The sequence below is a fragment of the Eucyclogobius newberryi genome, unplaced genomic scaffold (genome assembly GCF_026437365.1).
Source record: "Eucyclogobius newberryi isolate DKJ021-1_F unplaced genomic scaffold, fEucNew1.0.hap1 SCAF_21, whole genome shotgun sequence".
Classification (NCBI taxonomy): domain Eukaryota; kingdom Metazoa; phylum Chordata; class Actinopteri; order Gobiiformes; family Gobiidae; genus Eucyclogobius; species Eucyclogobius newberryi.
In genome coordinates, this window is record NW_027315846.1 from 5,913,548 (window position 1) to 5,938,513 (window position 24,966).

At 38.4% G+C, this 24,966-nt stretch overlaps 1 protein-coding gene across 2 annotated transcripts in view; it reads left to right on the forward strand.

Moving 5' to 3' along the window:
• LOC140370891 (coiled-coil domain-containing protein 85C-like) overlaps nucleotides 1–24,966 on the forward strand; it is a 50,732-nt gene that overhangs the window by 14,629 nt on the left and 11,137 nt on the right. For both annotated transcript variants that reach the window (XM_072458161.1, XM_072458160.1), the window contains exon 2: nucleotides 24,274–24,356. In XM_072458161.1, the coding sequence (XP_072314262.1) occupies nucleotides 24,274–24,356 (83 nt within the window). The remainder of the gene's footprint in view (nucleotides 1–24,273; nucleotides 24,357–24,966) is intronic.

Here is a 24,966-nt window from a genome sequence, read left to right on the forward strand (position 1 = left end):
GTTTCTCGGGGGGCGGAGAATTAGGGCGAAACGGGCCGGGTTTATGGGAAAAACTGTCCCGTGTGCGTTTGTTGGAAGCTGTAGGTGTCTTCTGAAATCTGAAAATGGCACTGGTTAAGGGATTTGGATGGATGTAGTGAACTCAAAGTGGATTCAACGGATTTTAGTGACACTTTGGTCATCGTGAGCTTCGATTGGCGTATCAAACTCATCTTGACACTCAATCTTTGCACTTTCTGAGCTCTTGTATATGGCGAGGAGGAGTCAGAAGTTGAGGTTTTTAGTGTCCAACCTTATGGACAACAGTAAACAATAACACAATCAGCAGTACTTTTACATGTACTGCAGCCTTTAAAAAAAATGGAAACTCACCCAAAAAGACTGGCAAACTGGTGTTGAATGAGCACATGTGCAATATTACTTGAAATAGACCATTTAAAACACACATATCAACTAGTTTGAAGCACAATTTGTTTATTGCGGCTGATAATATCATGATAAATACAGTTTTGTAAAAAGGCATGAGCGCCAGAAAATGAATGAAACTGTAATTACACGTACAATTTACTTATTCAACCCTCTGAAGGTCAAATCTTATTGTGTTCCCCTCCAAAAAGGGAAAAATCTAGTGTTTATACAGGCGGCATCATGGTATTTTTTAGTACTAACTGACTAAAATGTGAGAGCGCTGCTAGAATCTTAACAACAAATGTAAAACTCTGCTAAATATTTAGTTTGTACTTGACGTCGAGTAGATTAAAATCAAGTAAACAGTTGTAGAAAAGCAGACAAACAACAGGAACATCGCATTTACCACTGATACAGACTTTGCGATCGCACATAAGTCCATTTCATGACATTTATCTCCTCAAATAAACAGTTTCGAGTCGTTTTGTCGGAGAAATTCCTCGTTATTTGGCAGTTGAAATGTCCTAAATCTCCGCAACTGCAACTGCAACATACTGTGGCGATACTTCTTCAAATACTTGTACCACAATAACACCGGCATTATTGGCAACAAACATGGGAATAGAACGTTTAAAAGGACTTTCGAGTGAAACTGTATAAGCTTAAAACACTGTACATACATATGCAAATGAGCCATTGTCAACTGGTGGTTCCGGGCCTGAAAATAGGTCATCGGAAGAACAAAAAACACTACAATCATGAGCGATAAGTTCCACGATATTGGCTTTTCAGAGAACCATTTGAATACATAACTCTTAGATATTTGATTTGAATTGTGTGATCTTTACGCCGGTTTCACAAGCGCTGCTCGTCGTTCGGTTGTATTTGTGTTGCTGCGGGACAATACACAAAGCGGCCCTTTGTGGAGCGGCTCCTGAGGCTCATTAGCGCCGCAGCTCACTTCGCGGCAAAAAATCCAGGTCTGGCGTTGCGTCACGGGATTTGTTTTGGAAAAGTCGCCTGTTCAGGAATTCCTGCATTCCGCCGAAACATAAAGGACACAAAGCACTGTGGGAAAAAAAGAACGGGCGCATCCAGGAAACGAGAGCAAAGCATTGTTTTAACCGCGACGAGCTGCTCACGGCCCACAGAGGGGAAGGAAGGGGTTAAAACCGATCTGAAATGAAACTAAACTCACCTTAAATCTCATTTGAGACACTTTTGCACGCTGCTGGATCCTGAAAATGTTTTGTTTTTTAATGATTTGGGTCATTCATGATTTTTGAGACATTTCTTTAGCATTATTTATTTATTTATTATCATGTATTACTTCTGTTTTGTGGTTTTATGTTGAATACACAGGTTTCGATGGACAGAAAGAGTGCCCAGATCATTAATATAATGTATTTTTAATTGATTATGTCATGTTTATAATCAATTTGAAGCAATATTAAAATTTGAGTAAATGCTAAGCCGTAGCGCAGCCTTTTCCTGGGAATTTGACGTTCGTTTTGTTTTGTGTGCTAGTTTTTATACTCTGACTAATCCGTAAATTGCGTGTATATAATTTCAGTCAAAGTATTAAGTATTTAGTTGTATGTTTATAGTTGTATGTTTATTTTTATGTTATTTAGTTAACCCCATTTTTATTCATGCATTTTTTATTCATCATTATTATAAATTATTTTACTTTCTATTTCTTTATGTTTTTCTTTTTTTTTCTTTTAACCTTTTCTGAACGTGACTTTTTAGCGTGGATTGGTCGGCTCAAAATGTGACGCCCTCTGTTGGCAAAAAGATTCAGATTTTTTTCGAGACGTCAAATCAAAATACTGACATATGAAATCAAAATACTGACATTGACATGTGAAATCAAAATACTGACACATGAAATCAAAATACTGACAAATGAAATCAAAATACTGACATATGAAATCAAATACTGACATATGAAATCAAATACTGAAATATGAAATCAAAATACTGACATATGAAATCAAAATACATATGAAATCAAAGTACTGACATATGAAATCAAAATACTGACATGAAATCAAAATACTGACATATGAAATCAAAATACTGACATATGAAATCAAAATACTGACATGTGAAAGCAAAATACTGACATATGAAATCAAAATACTGACATTGACATGTGAAATCAAAATACAGACATGAAATCAAAATACTGACATATGAAATCAAAATACTGACATGAAATCAAAATACTGACATATGAAATCAAAATACTGACATGAAATCAAAATACTGACATATGAAATCAAAATACTGACATATGAAATCAAAATACTGACATGTGAAAGCAAAATACTGACATGTGAAATCAAAATACTGACATTGACATGTGAAATCAAAATACTGACATGAAATCAAAATACTGACAAATGAAATCAAAATACTGACATGAAATCAAAATACTGACATATGAAATCAAAATACTGACATGAAATCAAAATACTGACATATGAAATCAAAATACTGACATATGAAATCAAAATACTGACATGTGAAATCAAAATACTGACATTGACATGTGAAATCAAAATACAGACATGAAATCAAAATACTGACATATGAAATCAAAATACTGACATGAAATCAAATACTGAAATATGAAATCAAAATACTGACATATGAAATCAAAATACTGACATATGAAATCAAAATACTGACATGTGAAAGCAAAATACTGACATGTGAAATCAAAATACTGACATTGACATGTGAAATCAAAATACTGACATGAAATCAAAATACTGACAAATGAAATCAAAATACTGACATATGAAATCAAAATACTGACATATGAAATCAAAATACTGACATGAAATCTAAATACTGACATATGAAATCAAAATACTGACATATGAAATCAAAATACTGACATATAAATACTGACATATGAAATCAAAATACTGACATAAATACTGACATATGAAATCAAAATACTGACACGAAATCAAATACTGAAATATGAAATCAAAATACTGACATATGAAATCAAAATACATATGAAATCAAAATACTGACATATGAAATCAAAATACTGACATATGAAATCAAAATACTGACATGTGAAATCAAAATACTGACATGAAATCAAAATACTGACATGAAATCAAAATACTGACATATGAGTAGATAGAGTCCAGAGGAGCCATTATCTGCACAGAAAAGGTTAAATGTGCTGGAAAAGACACGTTGAACTGCAGCGCTCGCCGTGTTCAGCGTCGTGCGGTGACGTCTTCTGGGGTAGATTTTTTTTTTTCACATTTCCCCCCGTTGCCAGCTGCGCGTCCTATTTCCTCAGAACGCTGTGCTCAGGCTCCAGGAGTAACAAAGAACAGATGAAAAGCAGCGTCACACCACAAATACACAGCTTTTTAAACAGTTCAAGACTCGTTTTGATCATGCGTGAGATTAACAAAACTACAACTACTACTACTACTACGACTACTACTACGACTACTACTACTACTACTTCTACTACTACTACTACTACTACTATGACGACTACTACTACGACTACTACTACTACTACTACTACTACTATGACGACTATTACTACGACTACTACTACTACTACTACTACTACTCTACTACTATTACTACTACTACTACTACTACTACTACTACTACTACTACTACTACTACTACTATGACGACTACTACTATGACGACTACTACTACGACGACTACTACTACTACTACTACTACGACGACGACTACTACTACTACTACTACTACTACTACTACTACTACTACTACTACTACTACTACTACTAGGCAAGGCAAGGAAAGGCAAGTTTATTTGTAGAGCACATTTCATACACAAGGCAATTCAAAGTGCTTCACAGCAGGAAAAATGCATTCAAATCACAAAGAAATTACAGAAATACAATAAAATTAACTAAATTAAAAATTATCAATCCAACTGATTTTCTAAACTAATAAAATCACAAACAAAAGAGAAGAGTGCAAAGAAAAAATCCTTTCAGTCATATGCGCAGCTAAACAAAACTGTTTTTAGCTTAGATTTGAACATTGTCAGAGTAGAAGCCTGTCTCACATCTTCATGAAGACTGTTCCAGATTTTAGCTGCATAAAACTGAAACGCAGATTCCCCATGTTTAGTCCTGACTCTGGCACCAGCAGGAGGCCGGTCCATGTTTAGTCCTGACTCTGGGCACCAGCAGGAGGACGGTCCCACTACTACTACTACTACTACTACTACTACTACTACTACTTGTTCTGTGTTATTGTATTCCAGATCTAGTACTTCTTTAGTTCTGTTTTTTGTCCTGATTCGGATGTAGTGTGTAGTAGTCTATTACTATTACTACTAATACTACTACTACTACTACTACTGCTATTAATACTATTACTGCTAATTACCCCTTCTTACAAGCAAGTAGAAAAATACACTTGTTTTAGGCAAAAATGTCCTTGAAATAAGTTAACCTGCTTTTTACTTACCAGTACTTACTTTTTACTTTAATAATTTCATCTTAATAATCTTACTTATGCCTTTATTTAATAGAAATGCCTTAAAACAAGATAAGTTTAGATTGAAGTGAAGGAATCTTATGACATTTGCAGTGCGACTACGTTCTCTGCTGTTACTGCAACTACAAAAGCTACTGCAACTACTCCCTATACAAGTACCACTCTGAACTACTTCAAATACTTCATACTACAGAATGTCAGTGTTGTTTTATTGCACAAAGGAGATAATGGAAGGCGTCCTGGCCTGGTTTCGACGAAGGAGTGGTCAGTGACAATAGAAATGCAATAATGTTTATGAAGCGCATTATGATTGTGTTGAATGGAAGAAGTCGGGTGTATTACACGGGAAAAGGAAATGAAGCTCCGTCGTTGTTTCCTCGCAAAATACAAGCGAGAAACAGGACTGGAAATGACTCGACTGAGTACAATACACTTCAGGTTTTACTAGTATTTCTGCGACGCAAAACGTGACGTAGTCTGACTGAAGCACTGGGCTGGACTCATGGTAGATTCAAAACATGGACTAAACCTGGACTAAACCTGGACAAAACCTGGACAAAACCTGGACTAAACCTGGACTAAACCTGGACTAAACCTGGTCTAAACCTGGTCTAAACCTGGACTAAACCTGGACAAAACCTGGACTAAAAATGGACAAAACATGGACTAAACATGGACTAAACATGGACTAAACATGGACTAAACATGGACTAAACATGGACTAAACCTGGACTAAACCTGGACTAAAAATGGACTAAAAATGGACAAAACCTGGACTAAACCTGGTCTAAACCTGGACTAAACCTGGACAAAACCTGGACAAAACCTGGACTAAAAATGGACAAAACATGGACTAATCATGGACTAAACATGGACTAAACATGGACTAAACATGGACTAAACCTGGACTAAACCTGGACTAAACCTGTACTAAACCTGGACTAAACCTGGACTAAAAATGGACAAAACATGGACTAATCATGGACTAAACATGGACTAAACATGGACTAAACATGGACTAAACCTGGACTAAACCTGGACTAAACCTGTACTAAACCTGGACTAAACCTGTACTAAACCTGGACTAAACCTGGACTAAAAATGGACAAAACATGGACTAATCATGGACTAAACATGGACTAAACATGGACTAAACATGGACTAAACCTGGACTAAACCTGGACTAAACCTGGACTAAACCTGGACTAAACCTGTACTAAACCTGGACTAAACCTGGACTAAAATTGGACTAAAAATGGACAAAACCTGGACTAAAAATGGACAAAACCTGGTTATTTACTTCCAGTGTTAGATGACTAACTAAAAACAATCATTACTAGATATTACTGGGAATATATGTATATAGATTAATGGTATTTATTGTATTTGTTCATGGTATTTGAGACTTTTTGTCAGCGTTTTTGAAAATACTCTCGCGGATGTCGTGTAACCTAAAGTCAAAAACATGTTTCTGCTTGAATTCTTGTAGAAATGAAATAAAAACAGAATAACATTTTACTCAAAAGGCTTAGATTGAAACTAAGGGTGGGCCATGTTGCAAAAAAATGTATTATATTATATTTATTTGCAGGAATGTGCTAAAATGTGGCTGTAAATGTCTTGTTTAAAATATCCCATGTGAATTGACCACAGATCAAATTAACCACAAAAATGCATCAAATTAACCACAAAAATGCAGAAATATGACTCTATATCTCTCTTTAATACAGTTTTTATCATTTCATTTACTATGTAGACAATATACTTGATATTCTAATTGTGCAAGTCCCCGAAACAACACTTCAGATATTAAACATTTTTCTACATAGTTCCTACTACTAATTAAAACTCAATTAACTAGATGTAAATAAACACAGGTCCAGGGCCGCTCCCATTGGCTGCCGGTCTTTGAAGCTCCTCGGCCCTTTTGTGAAGAGCACAATGAGGTCGGGCAGATGGCCAGGGTCAAAGGTCACGCACACCAGCTCCATCTGTGCGCAAACGACCGGAGCATCAATGCAAACCACTGGCTGTAAATTAATTGCAATAAAACTGTGAAGAATCGGGTCAAATGCGCTGCCGGTCCTCGTGTTAGCGTGTTAGCGTCAGGTCAGAGGAAGTACACAGTTTGTTACGCAAAGTGTATGATTTTGACTTTATTTGGTGTATTTTTAACTGTTGTGAATATAAATTATAGTTTTTACACCAGGGACACTCACTAAATCCAAAGTTTATTCATAATTTTGACACAAAATAAACTACTTTTTTGACACTCTAAACATTGATTAAACAAAATAAAAGTGCTCTTGTGTTTTTTTATTGTCAAATTTTAAAAAGTGACATTAGATGAAATTTGGCCCAGTGGTTGCTGGGTAATTTCAAACAGGAAGCAAAATTATAAGCATAAAACTATTTTCAGATAAAAAAAATTATATTTTTTAACAAAACTGTAAAATATATTTATCTTAGTTCATTGAGTCGTCCAATCTGTCACAAGAACTGTAAGTGACAAATTATATACATAAAAATACATTCAAGTACAAGTAAAAGTACTTGAAAATCTACTTAAGTAAAAGTTTTAAAGTACCTGTTTAAAAATGTGTAAAAAGTATTTCACACAGATTTTGAGAACTGTTGAAGTGTTAAATGTGGTGATTTTTCCAGTGAATTTTATGTGTACCTTTATATTTGTATTTGTTTAAAATCTTGAATGTTTTAAAAATAACCCTCGAACCACAAGAAAAGTACTTTCTGCTTTTCAGTCCAGTTTAAGCATGTTGTGGAGTAGAAAGTACAGATACTGCTCTCAAATGTAGTGAAGTATACACTGTAAAAAAGACTTAAGTAAAGTACGGATACCTAAAAATTTTACTTACCGTTAAATACAGTACTTTTACTTTTGTACTAGACTAAACCTGGACTAAACCTGGACTAAACCTGGACTAAACCTGGACAAAACCTGGACAAAACCTGGACAAAACCTGGACAAAACCTGAGCAAAACCAGGACTAAACCAGGACTAAACCAGGACTAAACCAGGACTAAACCTGGACTAAACCTGGACTAAACCTTGACTAAACCTTGACTAAACCTTGACTAAACCTTGACTAAACCTTGACTAAACCTAGACTAAACCTGGACAAAACCTGGACAAAACCTGGACAAAACCTGGACAAAACCTGGACAAAACCTGGACAAAACCAGGACAAAACCAGGACAAAACCAGGACAAAACCAGGACAAAACCAGGACAAAACCTGGACTAAACCTGGACAAAACCTGGTCAAAACCTGGACAAAACCTGGACAAAACCTGGACAAAACCTGGACAAAACCTGGACAAAACCTGGACAAAACCTGGACAAAACCTGGACAAAACCTGGACAAAACCTGGACAAAACCTGGACAAAACCTGGACAAAACCAGGACAAAACCAGGACAAAACCAGGACAAAACCAGGACAAAACCAGGACAAAACCAGGACAAAACCAGGACAAAACCAGGACTAAACCAGGACTAAACCTGGACTAAACCAGGACAACCTCATGACCAGGTTTCAATAATATGAAAGGTCTTGTGAGGACTAATAAGTAAGTCATTTACTATTTTGCTTGGATTCAAAATTGTTTTTTAAATTGTAATATTGTGAAAACTCTAGTATTGCAGCAGTGTAGTAGTAGTAGTAGAGGTAGCAGTAGAAGTAGTATTACAATGTCTGTGTTCTGACCTGTCGACTGCGGATCAGACTCGTAAATGTGATGGACGACTCTAGGACAGGCCGGGGTCAAAGTTCACGAGCTTCTATCTGCGGCTGGTTTTACGAGGCTCATATCTCACACGTGTATGAGACGAGTGAATGTTTGACTTTGACATTGGAGAGATCGGACATGTCTATAAGGTATGAAGACGTGTCGTCACGCTGTCCCAGCATGCACCACCAAACCGCTCGCTGCAGTGGATCTGTGTGATTTGTGTGTGTATTTTTTGTGATTTTTTGTGTGTGATTTTTTGTGTGTGATTTTTTGTGTGTGATGTTTTTTGTTTTTTTGTGATTTTTGCGGGTCTATTTTTTGTGTGTGTATTTTTTGTGTTTTTTTGTGTGTGTGATTTGTGTGTGTGTGTGTATTTTTTATGATTTATTTAATATGTAATTTTTTTGTGTGTATTTTTGTGTGATTTTTCTGTGTGTATTTTTAGTGATTTTTTTGTGTGTTTGTGTGAGATTTTTTTGTTTGTGATTTTTGAGTATGTATTTTTGTGTGATTTTTGTGTGTGTAATCTTTGTAATTTTTTGTGTGATTTTTGTCTGTGTTTTTTGTGTGTGATTTTTTTGTGATTTTTTGTGTGTATATTTTTTATGTGTGATTTTTTTCTGAATTCTTTGAGACTTTTAACAGATTGACAAAGCTCCAGATTAACAGAGAAGTGGTTTTAATGTAACTGATCGGAATGTTGTGGGTCGAGCCTCACATTAATGAAGCCACAAATCTATTTCTGCTTTAATTTGGGTTTAATCTGGGGAATGAGTTAACCAACGTCTCATAACAATTCAAAATCTTTATTAAGATTGTAAATCACTTGCACTGAATTTGTTTTTGTAAAGCACCTTTTCTGTGACATTCCTCTTGGTTGTCTGTTTGTTAATTAGTTTTTTTTTTTAATGTTCCGTGCTATAAAACCAATTTCCCTACAGTAAAGATCCCTTGAACCTTGAATGTTTGCGATTCTAATCAACCAATCAATGCTTTGAATAAACTGTTGAATAAAATCACAAATTAAAGTCAAACCAATGACTTTTCCAGTGTTTATTACATTGACAGTGAACTCACATCCTTTTAATTATCAATATCATTAAACGTTAAAAGTACAGGGTTTTGCGATTAAGTGTATTTATCTCCAGAGACACTTTTTGATGACATCAGAAGGTGGAAAGTGAATCACATGTTCAGATTTTGCAGATTTATGGCTCAATTTGCGCAGTCTAAACTCTTTTAAAGCCACTCGGACCAGGCGAGTCTCGCTAATGTTTGATCTGATTCATTTTCAAGACGTTGTGGTATTTACGGCTTCAAAATAAACTGCTAAAGCTGGATTTTACGTGGGTGCAAGAGCACTAAGGTACAACCCACTACTACTGCTACTACTACTACTGCAATTTTTTAAGTGAAAAACATGACTAGTTAACTTTAAACCATCTGCAGAGGTCCAAACTTATCCCTCACTTTGCTAACGCATACCTAGCATCCCAATTATTCACCTCAAATGAGTTTATACTCTCTTTTCACAACTTTCAGGGACGTCACAGTAGCACGCTAACGACAATTAGCATGCTAACATCGCACTTCCTGGTTCTGGTCGAGTCTAAATGTCGTCGTACGTATTTCAAAGTACTTTAAAGTGATTAATTTCATAGTTCTTTTGCATGACGATGACAAATACGTTCTAAACCCGACCTCGAGCGTCGAACTAGCGATACATCGACATACGAGATGACCTCAGACATGACGTGACATATTTGCCTTCGTCGTAGCCGTTGTTTGGTTTGGTTACTTAAGTGGAGAAAGGCGACGTTACACAACTCGCTTTAGCTGAGACGTAAACGAAGTCTTTGGACATTCAGAGCGAGAAAACCGAGACACGGCTCAGACGTAGCCCGAGGGGAACAAAGTACACGTTAAAAGAAGAAAAAATCACCCCGCAGCAGAAAATGACCTGATTTTTAAGCCTTGGTACGTTTTCCGCTAAACCAAATGGACTGAATTATGAATGTGAGTGGTTGTGTTAACTGTGCCAATAGCCTATGGTGTATTTATTTATGTAAAATGATATGGGAACAAAAGTGGGTCATGAAGAGTGAGTAAACACTTACGCGTCGGCTCACCTGGGAATCCACAACTCCACTGCGCTTCTCAAAACCACCAGGTCTTTCTTTCTTTTCTGCGACACGAGCGGAGGGCGAAAGTCACGATAAGAACACAAACGGACGTCAATTAAACATTAAAGAGACAAAATTGCGGCGCATTTTAGATTAGAATAAAAGTCTAAAGTTTGTCCAATTTTCAAATGACTTTTTTTTCCATTTGTCGGATGTCTGTCCTTGATCGTTGGTGATGTTTGTGTCGTCCATTTCTTTGTGGTGGCGTGTTCCTGCCGCCAAAAGTACGTTCCATAAGTGTATCCATTTATTGTGTCCATGGCAGGAGTTTTGAGGCCCAAGTGCATAGTTCAGTTTAGTGCGATGGCAATGTCCAAACTGTGACATAGTAACGGAAACTAAACTACAACATAACAACAACAGAAGAGGGAATAAAACGGAAGCAAAACAGACAAAAATAACAACAAAGAAAAAACATTTTTTTTTTTTTTTTTAATTTTCCATTAGAACATAGAACAACAAAAAACAAATATCAACATAACAACCACAGAACAACAGAAAAGTGAATAAAACAGAAACTCAAGCAAAACAAACAAAAACCACAACATCGAAAAAAACAAAGAAACCAAAAAAACACAGTAAAACAACAAAAACTAAACAAAAACAACAACAACAGAACAACAAAAGGGGGAAGAAAACAGAAGCAAAACAAACAAAACACAGTCAGTTTCCAACCGTTACTACGACGACTATAATACTGGACTGCGTTCTTCTGATCTCATCTGCGACATTGGAGGAAAATCAGATGAATTCCAAACGCAGCGATTACGTGTTCAAGAATGTGTCTGGAAGTGGGTGCAGCCGCTTTTCTTCTCCGGGCTGGATCGAGGCCCGCTCGCCGTCGCCGCGGCATCTGCTCGTAGTGGAGCGGGGTCCGGGGCCGGGGCCGGGGCCGGGGTGCAGTCGTTCATTCATAATAACCACAGCCTGAAGACGAGACCTACTTCTTTGAATGTGAGAAGAAGGTCTGAAATATGTGCTTTAATAAAACGCTGGCGGGGGATTCGGGATTAGATAAGGTTCAGAGACTTTGGCAGGTTCAAAAAGGACCTAAAGTTGCACAGGGAGGACGGTTTGCATTCAGAAGATAAACGATTGATTGACTCAAAGTTGGCGCGTTCTGTCAGGGAAAGCTTCTGCCCCCAGTGGCAAACATAGAACTTAGGACATAGGACATAGGACATAGAACATAGGACATAGAACATAGAACATAGGACATAGAATATAGAACATAGGACATAGGACATAGAACATAGGACATAGAACATAGGACATAGGACATAGAACATAGAACATAGGACATAGGACATAGGACATAGGACATAGAACATAGAACATAGGACGTAGGACGTAGGACGTAGGACATAGGACATAGGACATAGGACATAGGACATAGGACATAGGACATAGGACATAGGACATAGGACATAGGACATACGACATACGACGTAGGACATAGGACACGGAAGAAGAAGAAGTCTAAAGAATAAAGTCTGGCAGTAATTTAACGATTGGATACCAGCCGCCATAAAACACCAAAGAAGAAGAATAAGCTTAGTTAAAGAACATTTTTAAGCCTTTAATCGTGTCATAACATCGTTCCCTCATCCAAATCGTACCTGGAGTTGTATTTTTCTTCATTTACGCTTGTTTAAGTAACAAGGTCTTCTTCTCCGAGCGCTCAAAAACCACTCCGTTTCAAGTTTTCTCCAAATTGTTGCGTCTCAAGTTCAAAAAAGATCCAGACTTTTCCTGCGTTTTTTAAATCCAGAAACCATCACTGGCCTCGTTATCTGTTTAATTGTCGACCATTTGTACAACATTTACATTGCTTAAAGGCTTAATTGATGTATTTTTCTCATTGTTCATTCCTTTTGCTGACAGCAGAGGGCGCTCCAATGATGAAATATTTAATTGGAAATCAAGGCATGTTTGAAAGGATAATTAAAGCCAGAAGAATGCATTTAATGTGTCCACTTTAAGGTCATTTACACTTCTTACCAGTCGTCTCTGGCTCAACTGCAACTGGTACTTGTTCGATTGAAACATTTCTTTCCTTTTTACGACATTGCCATGCCTCATTTGTCTTTATGGTGCCACCTCTGCTCACGATGAATTACACAGTTGGGATTTGGAAACACTAGCAATCGTAAAAGTTTTACAGTGTAGTGGGACAGACACGATCAAGTTGGACTCATGGATAGAAACGGCTTTAAAACTGTGATTTTCAATGTAAAATTGTAATTTATAGATGCATTTGAAAAAAATCATCATGCCATGTTTACTAATAGAAATAAGGCATTTTATGTGTAAAAACGGCCAAAAGTGCACATATTTGGGACATTTAAATCTGAAAAAATGTACAGAGCCAGGTTTAAATGCTTTGTTGACATAGTAGATGGAAAAAAGTACTGATGGGATTTTTTTTAGTCTCTGCTTAAACTAGATCTGACTGAAAATTGGCATAAAAATTCTAATTCCACCTCACTTTTTAGACTTAAAACGTGAACGAATCAGGCTCAGAATTAGATATCAACAAATACTTCTATATCTTCCGTCAAAATCTTGATAACTACAAGATTGTAAAGTTTGGTGTGTGTTGGTGCTGATTTAAGAGCAGAACTTTATGTATTTTTGGGGAAAATGCATTTTAAGGAAACGGCCATCCAAGTTACCCATGTAAATCTTTGGATGTGAGCGGATTCATTTAAATAAGAACTATAAATTAGAAGTAGATTAGACAAGTTTGTCGTTTCCACATGAAAACCAATATGTTGAGAGAGCAAACTGACCAAAACAACTACATAAAATAAAGAAAACAGAGTATCTTGCCTTTAAAAAGCAGTTAAAGAGTTTAGAATAGCAATGGGTCACATCATATTACAACCCAGAACGACAGGACGTCAAAAAAGTGATGGTTCTCGCGAGTAATATTTACTTTATGCGGTTTTCTATGACATGGCATTGAATTTGTATTTAAATAAACCACTAAACCACTGCAGGAGTTCTTTTCTTCCATCGTTGTAACCGTGTTCCCAGTCCAGTCTCTGCCGTTCCCATTGCCAGGTCTGTGCTGGTATTTGTATACTGTATTTGCACCGTCAAATGTCCTGCTATTGGTTCTTTTGTATCCAGGTAAACATCAAAGGTAGATCCTCGACATACCAGTGTGTCAAAACGTGCCCGCGAGCGCTAACAGGGAGCGTTTTAGTCCAACTCAGTCAAAACGGTGCGAGGTTTTGGCCCCGACTTGTGAGCAGGTGTGAACTATGCACTGCGGTGGTTCTGACCATTTTTACACTGAAAATAGGGCTGGATCAGACCTGTTTTTCTTCTTGGTTTGGACCTTTTTCTCTTCTTGGTTTAGTCCAGGTTTAGACCTGTTTAATTTTTGTTTAGTCCAAGTTTAGACCTCTTTTGTGATTCGGTAAAGGCACATTTATCCGTTCAGTCCATGGAAAGACCTGTTTTAGACCTGTTTTAGTCTTGGTCCAGCCTGGTTTTATTGCTTAGTCCTGGTTTAGACCTGGTTTAGTCTTGGTCCAGCCTGGTTTTATTGCTTAGTCCTGGTTTAAACCTGGTTTAGTCTTGGTCCAGCCTGGTTTTATTGCTTAGTCCTGGTTTAGACCTGGTTTAGTCTTGGTCCAGCCTGGTTTTATTGCTTAGTCCTGGTTTAGACCTGGTTTAGTCTTGGTCCAGCCTGGTTTTATCGTTTAGTCCTGGTTTAGACCTGGTTTAGTCTTGGTCCAGCCTGGTTTTATCGTTTAGTCCTGGTTTAGACCTGGTTTAGTCTTGGTCCAGCCTGGTTTTATCGTTTAGTCCTGGTTTAGACCTGGTTTAGTCTTGGTCCAGCCTGGTTTTATCGTTTAGTCCTGGTTTAGACCTGGTTTAGTCTTGGTCCAGCCCGGTTTTATTGCTTAGTCCTGGTTTAGACCTGGTTTAGTCTTGAAAATGTCTCAAAATGTCACTCGAAATGTCTTTAATTTCTTTTTATTCTAATTTGTTCACAGTCTGACAATGTTGACGTCTGTTTAATATTTGAGATCTTGTTTAGTTTTTGAGTAAACTGAAAATTGGCTTAAAATATTGGAATTTTGCCTCATTTTTTGGCGTTAAGACATTATAAATCAGGCTTGAAATGAGATATCAACAAATCCTTTTTTCAAACTAGTTAAATAAAAGATTTGGACCTTCATGTGAAAACAGCATTTGATGTCATGTCCCATATCTGTGGATGAAAGCTGATTAAATGAAATAATTAAAACATCTTTAGGTGCAGATTGGACCATTTTGAGAGAGTAAACTTGCCCAAAAACTCACCAAAAAACTAAAACATATTAAAAAAAATCGCTAAATTAAATGCAGTGTCTTGCCTTAAGTAAATTGGTCCATCAGATTATACTTAATATACTTGCACTAATTGTGTACGGATGACAAAACACTAATCAAATATAAAATGTACCGTACACTGCATAATATAAAGGATATTTATCTGACATTTATCTGACTACAATTCGTTCAAATCAAGTACAGGCCTTTGAACTGAAATCGCCCTCACGTTTGTGGAAGCGGCAGCACGGTCCGGCTCGTGACCTTTCGGCTGTTCACATCTCCGGGTCGTAGGTGTTCCAGGAGGCGAACCGTGCCTGGACAGGACGAGGAAGAGTCTGGCTCCGCAGAGGTCTCCTTAAACCTGGAGCCGGACCAAGTTTAGCCCTGGCCCGGGTCCAGTCCCAGCTGCAAAAATGTGAGGAAAGGAAAAGTCTGTCCGCAGCCCCTCCCTCCATTCTTCCATTACTCAACAGCCATTTCAGCGAGTCCCAGAAAAACCATGGACGGAAGCGCCTGGTTTCACTGCAAATCTGTTATCGGAGTGTCAAGAAGTCGCTTTCTCACGTTGTGTTGTTGGCAAAACGCTGATATTCTGCAGCACATCGTCTTTTATAGTCGGTTTGGCGCGTTTGATCAACTTTTAACTTGGTTTATATGACAAAACATGTACAAAAATATACAGTATTCCTCCTTTAGGCTGCCTCAAATAGTATGTTTGCTGTAACCCGACCCAACATTTTTCAAGTGGGTGTCGGTAGGTAAATTCTTCTTTTTTTTACTTTGAAGGCAAGAATAAATATTCAAATCGTCGCCATTTTTTGATTCTGCCAGTGACCCGCAGTGACCCGCAGTGACCCATAGTGACTCGCAGTGACCGCCAGGGGGTCGAGCTTGAACAGTCAATGAGACGTTCTCCTTCGTGTTTCATTTCTCGCTCAGTTTTCGTGGCATTTTCGGCTTTAAAATATTTCTAGCGAGTTCCAGTGATACACAATTATTCAACACAGCGCTTTTTTGAAAAAACGGTTGGTGAGTCGGCGAAATATAAGAGTATTTGGCATCATTTTGACTAAGTTCTGATTTTTTTTTTTTTCAGTCTGCTATTTTTTTTACCGGGTCGGTCGGGTTACGGCAAACACACATATTTTCTCACATTCAGCTGTCTTGGGTTGTATTGAAAACTAAAAAAAAACTTTGTTTATTCATTATTTCCTGAACATAAACTACAGACTTTTACCATGTAATAGGAAAAAAATTGTACTGATTGAAATTGCATTAATTGCGCAGGGTGTGAGTTGCAAAATTCTCTAAAACAGATTTGAGTGAAAGTAGATTGGTCAGAATCCAGTGGCTCGGCTGCGGGCCAGACAAAGGGGACGTGCGCTTCTGCTGACCGGCTGTAATTTGAGGATTCCCAGCGTCCTTTGCTTTTATTTGGTCAGCAGCGCCTCTCCTTGTGGATACAGCTCTCTCTCTCTCTCTCCGTAAATGTCAGAGGTTCTACGAGGTCAGCGAAAGTCTGTGCGGTGACTTTGACGCCGATCGAAAAAGAATCTTAACGCAGTTCACGCTCGGTCACGGTTTCGTTTCCCTTCGCGCCGGACGAGCCTTCGAAGCGTTCAAGACTCTGAAATTGGGCTGCGTTCCATTTGTCCTCGGAGGTCGGAACTCGGAGAGACGTTTTCTGCGACTTTCTGCGTTTGAATCGGGAAAAACGACGAGCAGCGGATTACAGTTTATGTGCGTTTACGACTCAAACAAACCGGGAAAGTGCTCGACTCTCTCTCGTATTTACCCCGGACTGTGTCGCTACATTTACAGCGACGTCCGAGGGTGAATTCTTGCTTCTGTTGACGTCAGCTCTGCGTCGGCGTTAGCGACATTAGCATCACAGAGCGTTTAAAGCTGCAGGGGCGGATTCACGGACTGCAGGGGGCAGTAGGGAGAGGCTCAAGGTCGAATAGTGCAAGAACTATCAGTATTTGACAGTCGGATGTCGGTCTTCACGGCTTCACTTCAGCTTCATCTCGGTCAAATTGATCAACTTTTCACCGCGCGACTTTTGCGTTCTCAACCGCTAATCGAAAGAACAATTGATTAGCATTATGATTGTTAGTTGCAGCCTTAATACACCGTCATAAACAATAATAAAAACATGTTTGTAGGTGATTAAGTGTAGCTCAAAATCTACTATCGTTATTATTCTACAGTATAAGAGTTTTATAAGAGTTTTTCTATAAGTGTCTATAAGTTTTTTTAGTCATCTGTTTTTTATTGTTTACGTCTGTGCCTACTTTTTGTTGCAACACTGGAATTTCCCCATTGTGGGACAAATAAAGGCTTAGCTTAGAGTTAATTCATTATCTTAATCATAAAAAAGAGAGATAACGTGCAGAGTTGGTAGAACCTGAACAGTTTGAAGGTTTGATGTGATGGAAATACTAATACGTAATAAACTGCTTCCAAGGTGTCAGAAAATCTAGATTCACGTACAGAAAGTATTAATATTAAAATATTTCTCTATGATTTATATTTAAGATTTTCTGCACATATATTTGTCGGATAAATCCAGCAGGAGCGGAGTGCAAATAAAAAGAGGCTTCGTTCACGCCATCCTGGGTAAATAAAGGCTAAATAAGTATATTTTTAAATGAAACTCACTGCGATCAGTATCAGATTATTATCACAATACTTCCTCCAGGATTATTTGGTATCGGATCAAAAGAAAAAGTCACAGGTATCACCCATTTCTACTGTAACGCTCCATCCTTAAGTGACTTGTGACGCTTCTGTTATGAAGTGAATACGTTTGTCACTTGTCCAAACAGCTTCTTCACTTCTGATCAGAATGCCCCAGTTTGTGAAACAATATTGTCTTGAAAGGTTCTTTATAAAACAACTGCATTTTTATTATTACTATTCTACTATTATTATAAATTCCTTTCCCTCCCATTGTTTTCTCGTATCGTCGCTCGTTACAAATGTCCAGCTGCTTCTCTGCCTTTGCTTTGATGTGGTTTGTTCCCTGAGAAATCCAAACCCGAAACTCCAAAGAAACGCACACACTCTCTTCATTCATCGCTTTGTTTCTGCCTTTTTCTGATCGACGCACGCTGCGCAGTACGACGGGAATCTGGACACGAGGCTCGGGTGACTGCAAGAGAGAGAGAGAGGGGGAGGGAGAGGTGAGAGAGAGGGAGGGAGAGAGGGAGGGAGAGGTGAGGGGGAGAGAGAGAGAGAGGAGAGGCAGAGAGAGAGGGGGGGAGAGGAGAGAATGGGGGAGAGAGAGGGAGTAAGGGAGAGAGGGAGAGGGGGGAGGGAGAGAGAGAGGAGAGAGAGAGGGGTAGAGAGAGAGAGGGGGGAGAGGGAGAGCTAGGGGGAGAGGAGAGGGAGAAGGGGGGTGAGAGGGAGGGAGAGAGGGAGAGTGAGTTGAGAGAGGGCAGGAGAGAAAGAAAAGGGGGAGAGAGTGCGAGGGAATAAGGGAGAGAGGTATATCGTGAAACACATACTTAGAGGATGTACGACTACAGCAGGTGGCGGTAAATGTAACACTTTTTAGATACCGACCGCCATAAAAGCACCAAAGAAGAAGAACGTACTTCCTGAAATACCACGTGGAAGTAATCACACTTTTTTTTTTTTTTAAACAAATTTGCATTTCACAATAATTACGGCACTTCACTGACTCCTCGTTCAATATCGTTCCATAAAATAGCGACGGCACAATATTTTCAGGGGTTTGTATTTATCGTGTACTTATTTTCTTTGGAATATTTTGCTTTTGCTTTGTTTTTTTTGCTACGTTTTGAGCCGTAGAAGGTCGTTTGGCGAGATCCTTCCAGCGTTGAACCTACAGTAGGTCATTCAACAGTAAAGTCATTGATTCTGCAGATGCATAAGCTCAGCAACAATCTTTTGTTTGTATATAACTTTAGCCTGTAGCGGTTGTTCGTTTGTGTGCAGTATATTGAGCACTTGTGAATCCACGTGAAGCCTCAGGAGGACGCGTACAATAAGGACTCTGTAGGCCAGAACTGTACGCTTTTCTACGCGTGGAGGGCCAACGTCGGCGCGCTGGGCTTTTTTGTCGCCGCAGGTAACGCCGTCCGAGTTACGAGAAGGTCGGGGAATAACGGATGAATCCACTTATCGTGACGAAGAACAATCGCGGTTGTGTTGTTGATCGTGCTAATCGTTATCTGGGTCATACGGACGCTAAAACCCACGATAAAAGACAGTTTATAACAATAACAGTGGCGTTATTGGAGTAAAATAAGCAATAACGCGCTTTATTTGTAAATATTCACCATCCAGACGGGTTCAGACGCCATATTTGTACCTTTTTTTTGGTTGATAATGTGGTTAAAAGTCTCATTTTAGACATTGTAGCGTTGAAATGCATGTCGCACAGCCAGTTTACAACGATGAAAACCCTGTGAAGAGGCGGAGCTTATCGCACAAAGAGGCGGGGCTTCTCAATTCTGCCGTTTTGAACAGGAAGTCAATGGAAACATGTCTGTCGAGCCGTTTTAGGTCAATATACGGACTCTAAAACGCACGATAAAAGACCGTTTATGACAATAACAGTGGCGTTATTGGAGTAAAATAAGCAATAACGCACTTTATTCGTAAATGTTCACCATCCAGACGCGTTTACACCTTTTTTTGGTTGATAACGTGGTTAAAAAGTCTCATTTTAAAACAGAAATAACGGTTTGACTCCTTCTCATACGTTGTAGCGTTGAAATGCATGTCACACGGCCAATTTACAACGATGAAAACCCTGTGAAGAGGCGGAGCTTATCGCACAAAGAGGCGGGGCTTCTCAATTCTGCCGTTTTGAACAGGAAGTCAATGGAAACGCGTCTGTTGTCGAGCCGTTTTAGGTCAATATTGCGGTTTGCGGTGAGCAGAATGTAACGTGACGATCTACGTATGTTATAGTTTATGCTATATACACCCCAAAAATCATAATATGTCACCTTTAATATCATAGGACGCGAGAGTTATACAATATGGTAAGGAATATTTTCACGTGAACTATTGTACAAACCGTGTAAAATACTCGTAAAACTGCCTTTGAAGCGTTGATTTGTCGGATAATAATACCGTAGTTAAATTTTGAGTTCATATTCACCACAAACTCTAAAATTTTTAGAGTTTGTGGTGATTGTTGTTGCTCTTCTTCTGCTTCAAGACTTTTTAAAAATTATTTTCTTTTACTTTTCACCGACACGGATTTCCCGCTGGAAAGTGTCATCCTGTTTTGAACAATAAAACACTTCCTGTTCCTTAAATATGTCACGTTGTTCTTCCTTTGGACCTGAAATAAACCTTCCCCCGCCTTTTTTTTTTTTTTTTTTTACGGTTTAACGGCTTTGACGCTCTGGTTTTACTTTAGTATAAATTGAACTGAACTAACTCTCAAATTGTTATTACTTTTCAGTCCGTGCGGTTAGAACAGTTTCTGGAACGTTTCACACCGAAAAGAAGAAAGTATTTGACCCTCCGAGAAGCACCAGATCTAAACCGGGTCAAAAACTGGACAATACTAGGTCTAAACTACGGCTCAAAGTGGCACGGCACGTTTAGATTGAAAGTACAATAGACATTTTCAACACAGAATAATGTTTCTTTCGTTATTAAACAATGTGGGCTGGATCTGGGAAAGCTCAAGATCATTTTAAATCTGTTCAGGAACGATCACATTTTGTCCCGTTAAAGTTGTTTTTTTATAGTATAGTATTTTGATATTAGTTTTAGCATTGATTAGCATCCGATTTTCGCTACGTTTGACAAGACAAACCCTAAAGAGAACAAAAATGTGGCGTAAAATGACTCTGAGCTCTGCGTACACGTACCACAGTTTGAGAAACGCTGTCACAGAATATTCGTGTGTTTATTTTGTATTTTTCCAGTTGTATTTCAGATCTCAACAAACGTGTTCAGCCTTCTTTCAAACGTACCGTATTTTCCGGACTATAAGTCGCTCCAGAGTATAAGTCGCACCAGCCAAAAAATGCGTAAAGGAGAAGAAAAAAACTTGTATAAGTCGCATTTTTTGGGGACATTTATTTGAAAAAAACGCATTTGGGCCAAACTATGAAAAAGGTTTGTGCGACTTATAGTCCGGAAAATATGGTAAGTGCTCCTAAGAACATCATGATCGCAGTACCGTATTTTCTGGACTATAAGTCGCACCTTTTTCCCCCCATAGTTTTGGCCGGGATGCGACTTATACTTATATTTATACTTATATACTTATACTCCGGAGCGACTTATATGTGATTTTATTCGTTATTTTCACACTTGCAACTGCATTTCATACTCCAGTGTGACTTATATATGTTTTTTTTCTTTTCTATTATGCATTTTTTGGCTGGTGCGACTTATACTCCAGTGCGAAAATACGGTAATTAACAGAATAATCGTCTTTATTTTCTAAAATCCTGCTTCCCTCCCATAAAGCACTGCAGACACACTTATAGACGTGTCGGACTTCAGAACAAGCGTAAAACATTCCCCTTCATCGTCGCGTTTGAAGGATCTCTCTCTCGCCAGTTGCGCCCTGGAAACGCGCCGAAGGAAAAGCGTTGCGTGACCGAGCCGAGCCTGCGCTCATTGTTGTATTGTGCGACTGTGCGACAAAATCAGTTTCCCTTTTATTTGCGGGACATTCCTCTGTTGTCGCTCTCAAAGCCCTGAGCACATTCAAACGCCGGTTAAATAAGTGCAGCGGGTAATTTCAGGATTAAGGTCTGTTTGAGGTGCTTTGTGTGCGCAAAAAGAGAGGAAGGTTTTGGAGTATTAGAGAGGTAAATGCAACTTATAATAGGAGGAATCTAAGAAAATTTAAGCAACTTTAGGCCGCAGTATTTCAATAAAAAACATGTATTTAAGCACAAGAAGTCCAGCTCCGTCCTGGGCTGTGCTCTGGACTCGGTGCAGGAGGTGGGGGACAGAAGGGTCCTGGCTAGATTCACATCTATGCTGGACCATGAGTGTCGCCCCCTGCAGGACACTCTGTCCGCTCTGGAGAGCAGCTTCAGTGAGAGACTGATAATAATAATAATAATAATAATAACTTTTATTTATATAGCGCTTTTCAGTGACCCAAAGACGCTGAACATAATAAAAAAAGGGGGGGGGGGGTATTTACAGACAGGGGGGGACAACACGTACAGAACACATTAATATACAGATAAAATGAACAAGACAGAAGAAGTAGAGAGAAAAAGATGGGGATGTAACAGGGGGTAGAAGAGTAGGCAATGGGGTAGAGGAGGCTAGGGGTAGGGGAGGTCATAGGCTTGGGTGAAGAGGTATGTTTTTAGGCGGGATTTGAATGTTGTGAGTGAGGGAGAGTGGCGGACAGGTTGGGGGAGGGAGTTCCAGAGTCGGGGTGCTGTTCGGGAGAATGCTCTGTCGCCAAAAGTTTTGAGTCGGGATGTTGGTGCAGTCAGGGTGAGAGAGGAGGATCCACCCTCGCTGTGTGAAGGAAAGGTTTCACAGGTCTTTCCTTCTGCTGCTGTCAGACTTTATAACAAACACTGTTAGTCCTGAACACTCACAATACTGACCTAACCATGTGCAATTACTGTCGTGATTCATGTGCAATTACTGTGCAATTACTGTGCAATTACTGTCGTGATCACATGCAATGGTATTTATTTATTATTTATTTTTTATCTTTATTATTTTTCCCTCCATCCCTTGTTGGGAAATGGGAGGTTTTGTCTATAGGAGTTTTTGTTTAAAAGAGATCTTCTACTGAGAGTGTTTTTCAAACTTCCTATAAGTGATCTGTTCTTTTCTTCTGTATCTACCTGTGTATCTACCTGCGTTGCAACAATGAAATTTCCCCATGTGGGACAATAAAGGATTATCTTATCTTATCTTATTTTATAACAGACTTTTCATGCTTCTTGTACTCGAAAAGAGAGTTAAATATTGGAAGAAAATGCAGCTTGTATTAGGAGAAATCCAAGATAATTTAAGCAACTTTAGGCCGCGGAAACGTATGTACATCTATCATTATTTCAATAAAAAACTTGCATTTAAGCACAATAGTTATTCATATAGCCTAAAGTTGCTTAAATTAGCTTTGATTTCTCCTATGTAATTTGTATTTTATTCTAATATTTTTCTGTCTGTTTGAGATATTCAGCAACAGACTTTTCATGCTTTTTGTACTTGAAAAGAGAGTAAAATATTGGAAGAAAATGCAGCTTATAATAGGAGAAATCAAAGCTAATTTAAGCAGCTTTAGTCCGGGGAAACATTATGAATAACTATTGTGTTCACATGCATGTTTATTGTTGAAATAATGATTAATATACATTGCCTCACGTCCACGTCCAAGTTTATTTTGACAGTTTCTTGTCATATGTCATACTTTTCATTGTCTATTCCGTCTGTTATCACATTTAGCACAGGTTTTAGGACATTTTAATTTAATTTTAGTCTTTATTTCCTTTTGGTCTTTGCAAGGTTTAAAAAAAAAAAAAAAAAAAGTGTTTGTTTGCTGTCGGTCCTCAGTCGTTTATGATAATCAATTGTTGCATCTTAGTCGACCATAAATTGTATTAGTCTGGTATTTATTTAGATTGTAAGGATTTCTACGGAACAACAGTGTAAAATGAGAAGATTTGGGACTGAATCATGAGTTTAATCCGCCTTTTTTACGTATAAATACTGATAGTTTTCTGCATAAATAGTGGTTTTGCTTGAACGCCTGTGCAGTTTTGGTCTTTTGAATGCAGTTTGGATCAGATACATGCTCAGATCATAGAGATACTTCACCGCTTAGAAGTATTAGTACAGGAAAAAAAGAAAAAATCACATATAATTGAAATAGTTTACGGCCGTGTGATAATATTCAAGACACTACTAGTATTTTGTGTTGAAAATGACTCAAATCTATTGCTTTTTTACCGTCCTCGTGTCAGAATCTGTATCAAAATGGACTTGAATCCCATCGTTCGTCTTCACAACAATGACTTTCGATGGTTTTCTGATTATGTTCTCTTTGCCTAATGTTTCTAACGGTCTGTTCTCCTTTTTCCCACAGAAGCCTCCGTGAACTACATCCGACAGATGGAGAACCGGATGAGAACGCTGGAGGACGAGAACAGGACGCTCATATCGGAGCAGGTAACGTTCACGCCTCATATCTGTGGACCAGAGATGTCAATCATCCGGGAGCACGTCAGCGCGGCACAGTTAATCGACCGACCGAGACCGTGATTGCGTCTGTAACTGTTCCCCTGTGTCCCGGCTGCACACATCGCTCTAAATGTGATCATTTTGTGTCATCTTGCCTTTCACAAGAAGCTTTGCTCGTTAATTAAAACGCACGTGACGGGTTAGACGACTCAAACGTAACTATATTCAAGGTTTTGTGCAAAAATATTTAAATTTTTTGACTATTTTGGTGAAGTTAAGGGGAACAACAGGCAAAACTAATTTTTTATTTTTTTACTCTCAAGATTTAAGCTTTGAGGTGGAAACAACAAAATTATCCAATCTGCACCTAAAGATGTTTAATTGAGTCGTTTATGTCACTCACATCCAACCATTTGTATTGGACATTGTAATAATCAAAGGCCATTTTATCACATTTTTGCTTTTTTCGCACCTACACGCACCGAACTTGACCTGATTTTGTTTGGATCGTCATCAAAGAAAGATTTATTCATCTAATTCAAAGTTTAACACAATTTTAAATGCTCTCGCGATTTTCAGTAAGATCTAGATGACTCAA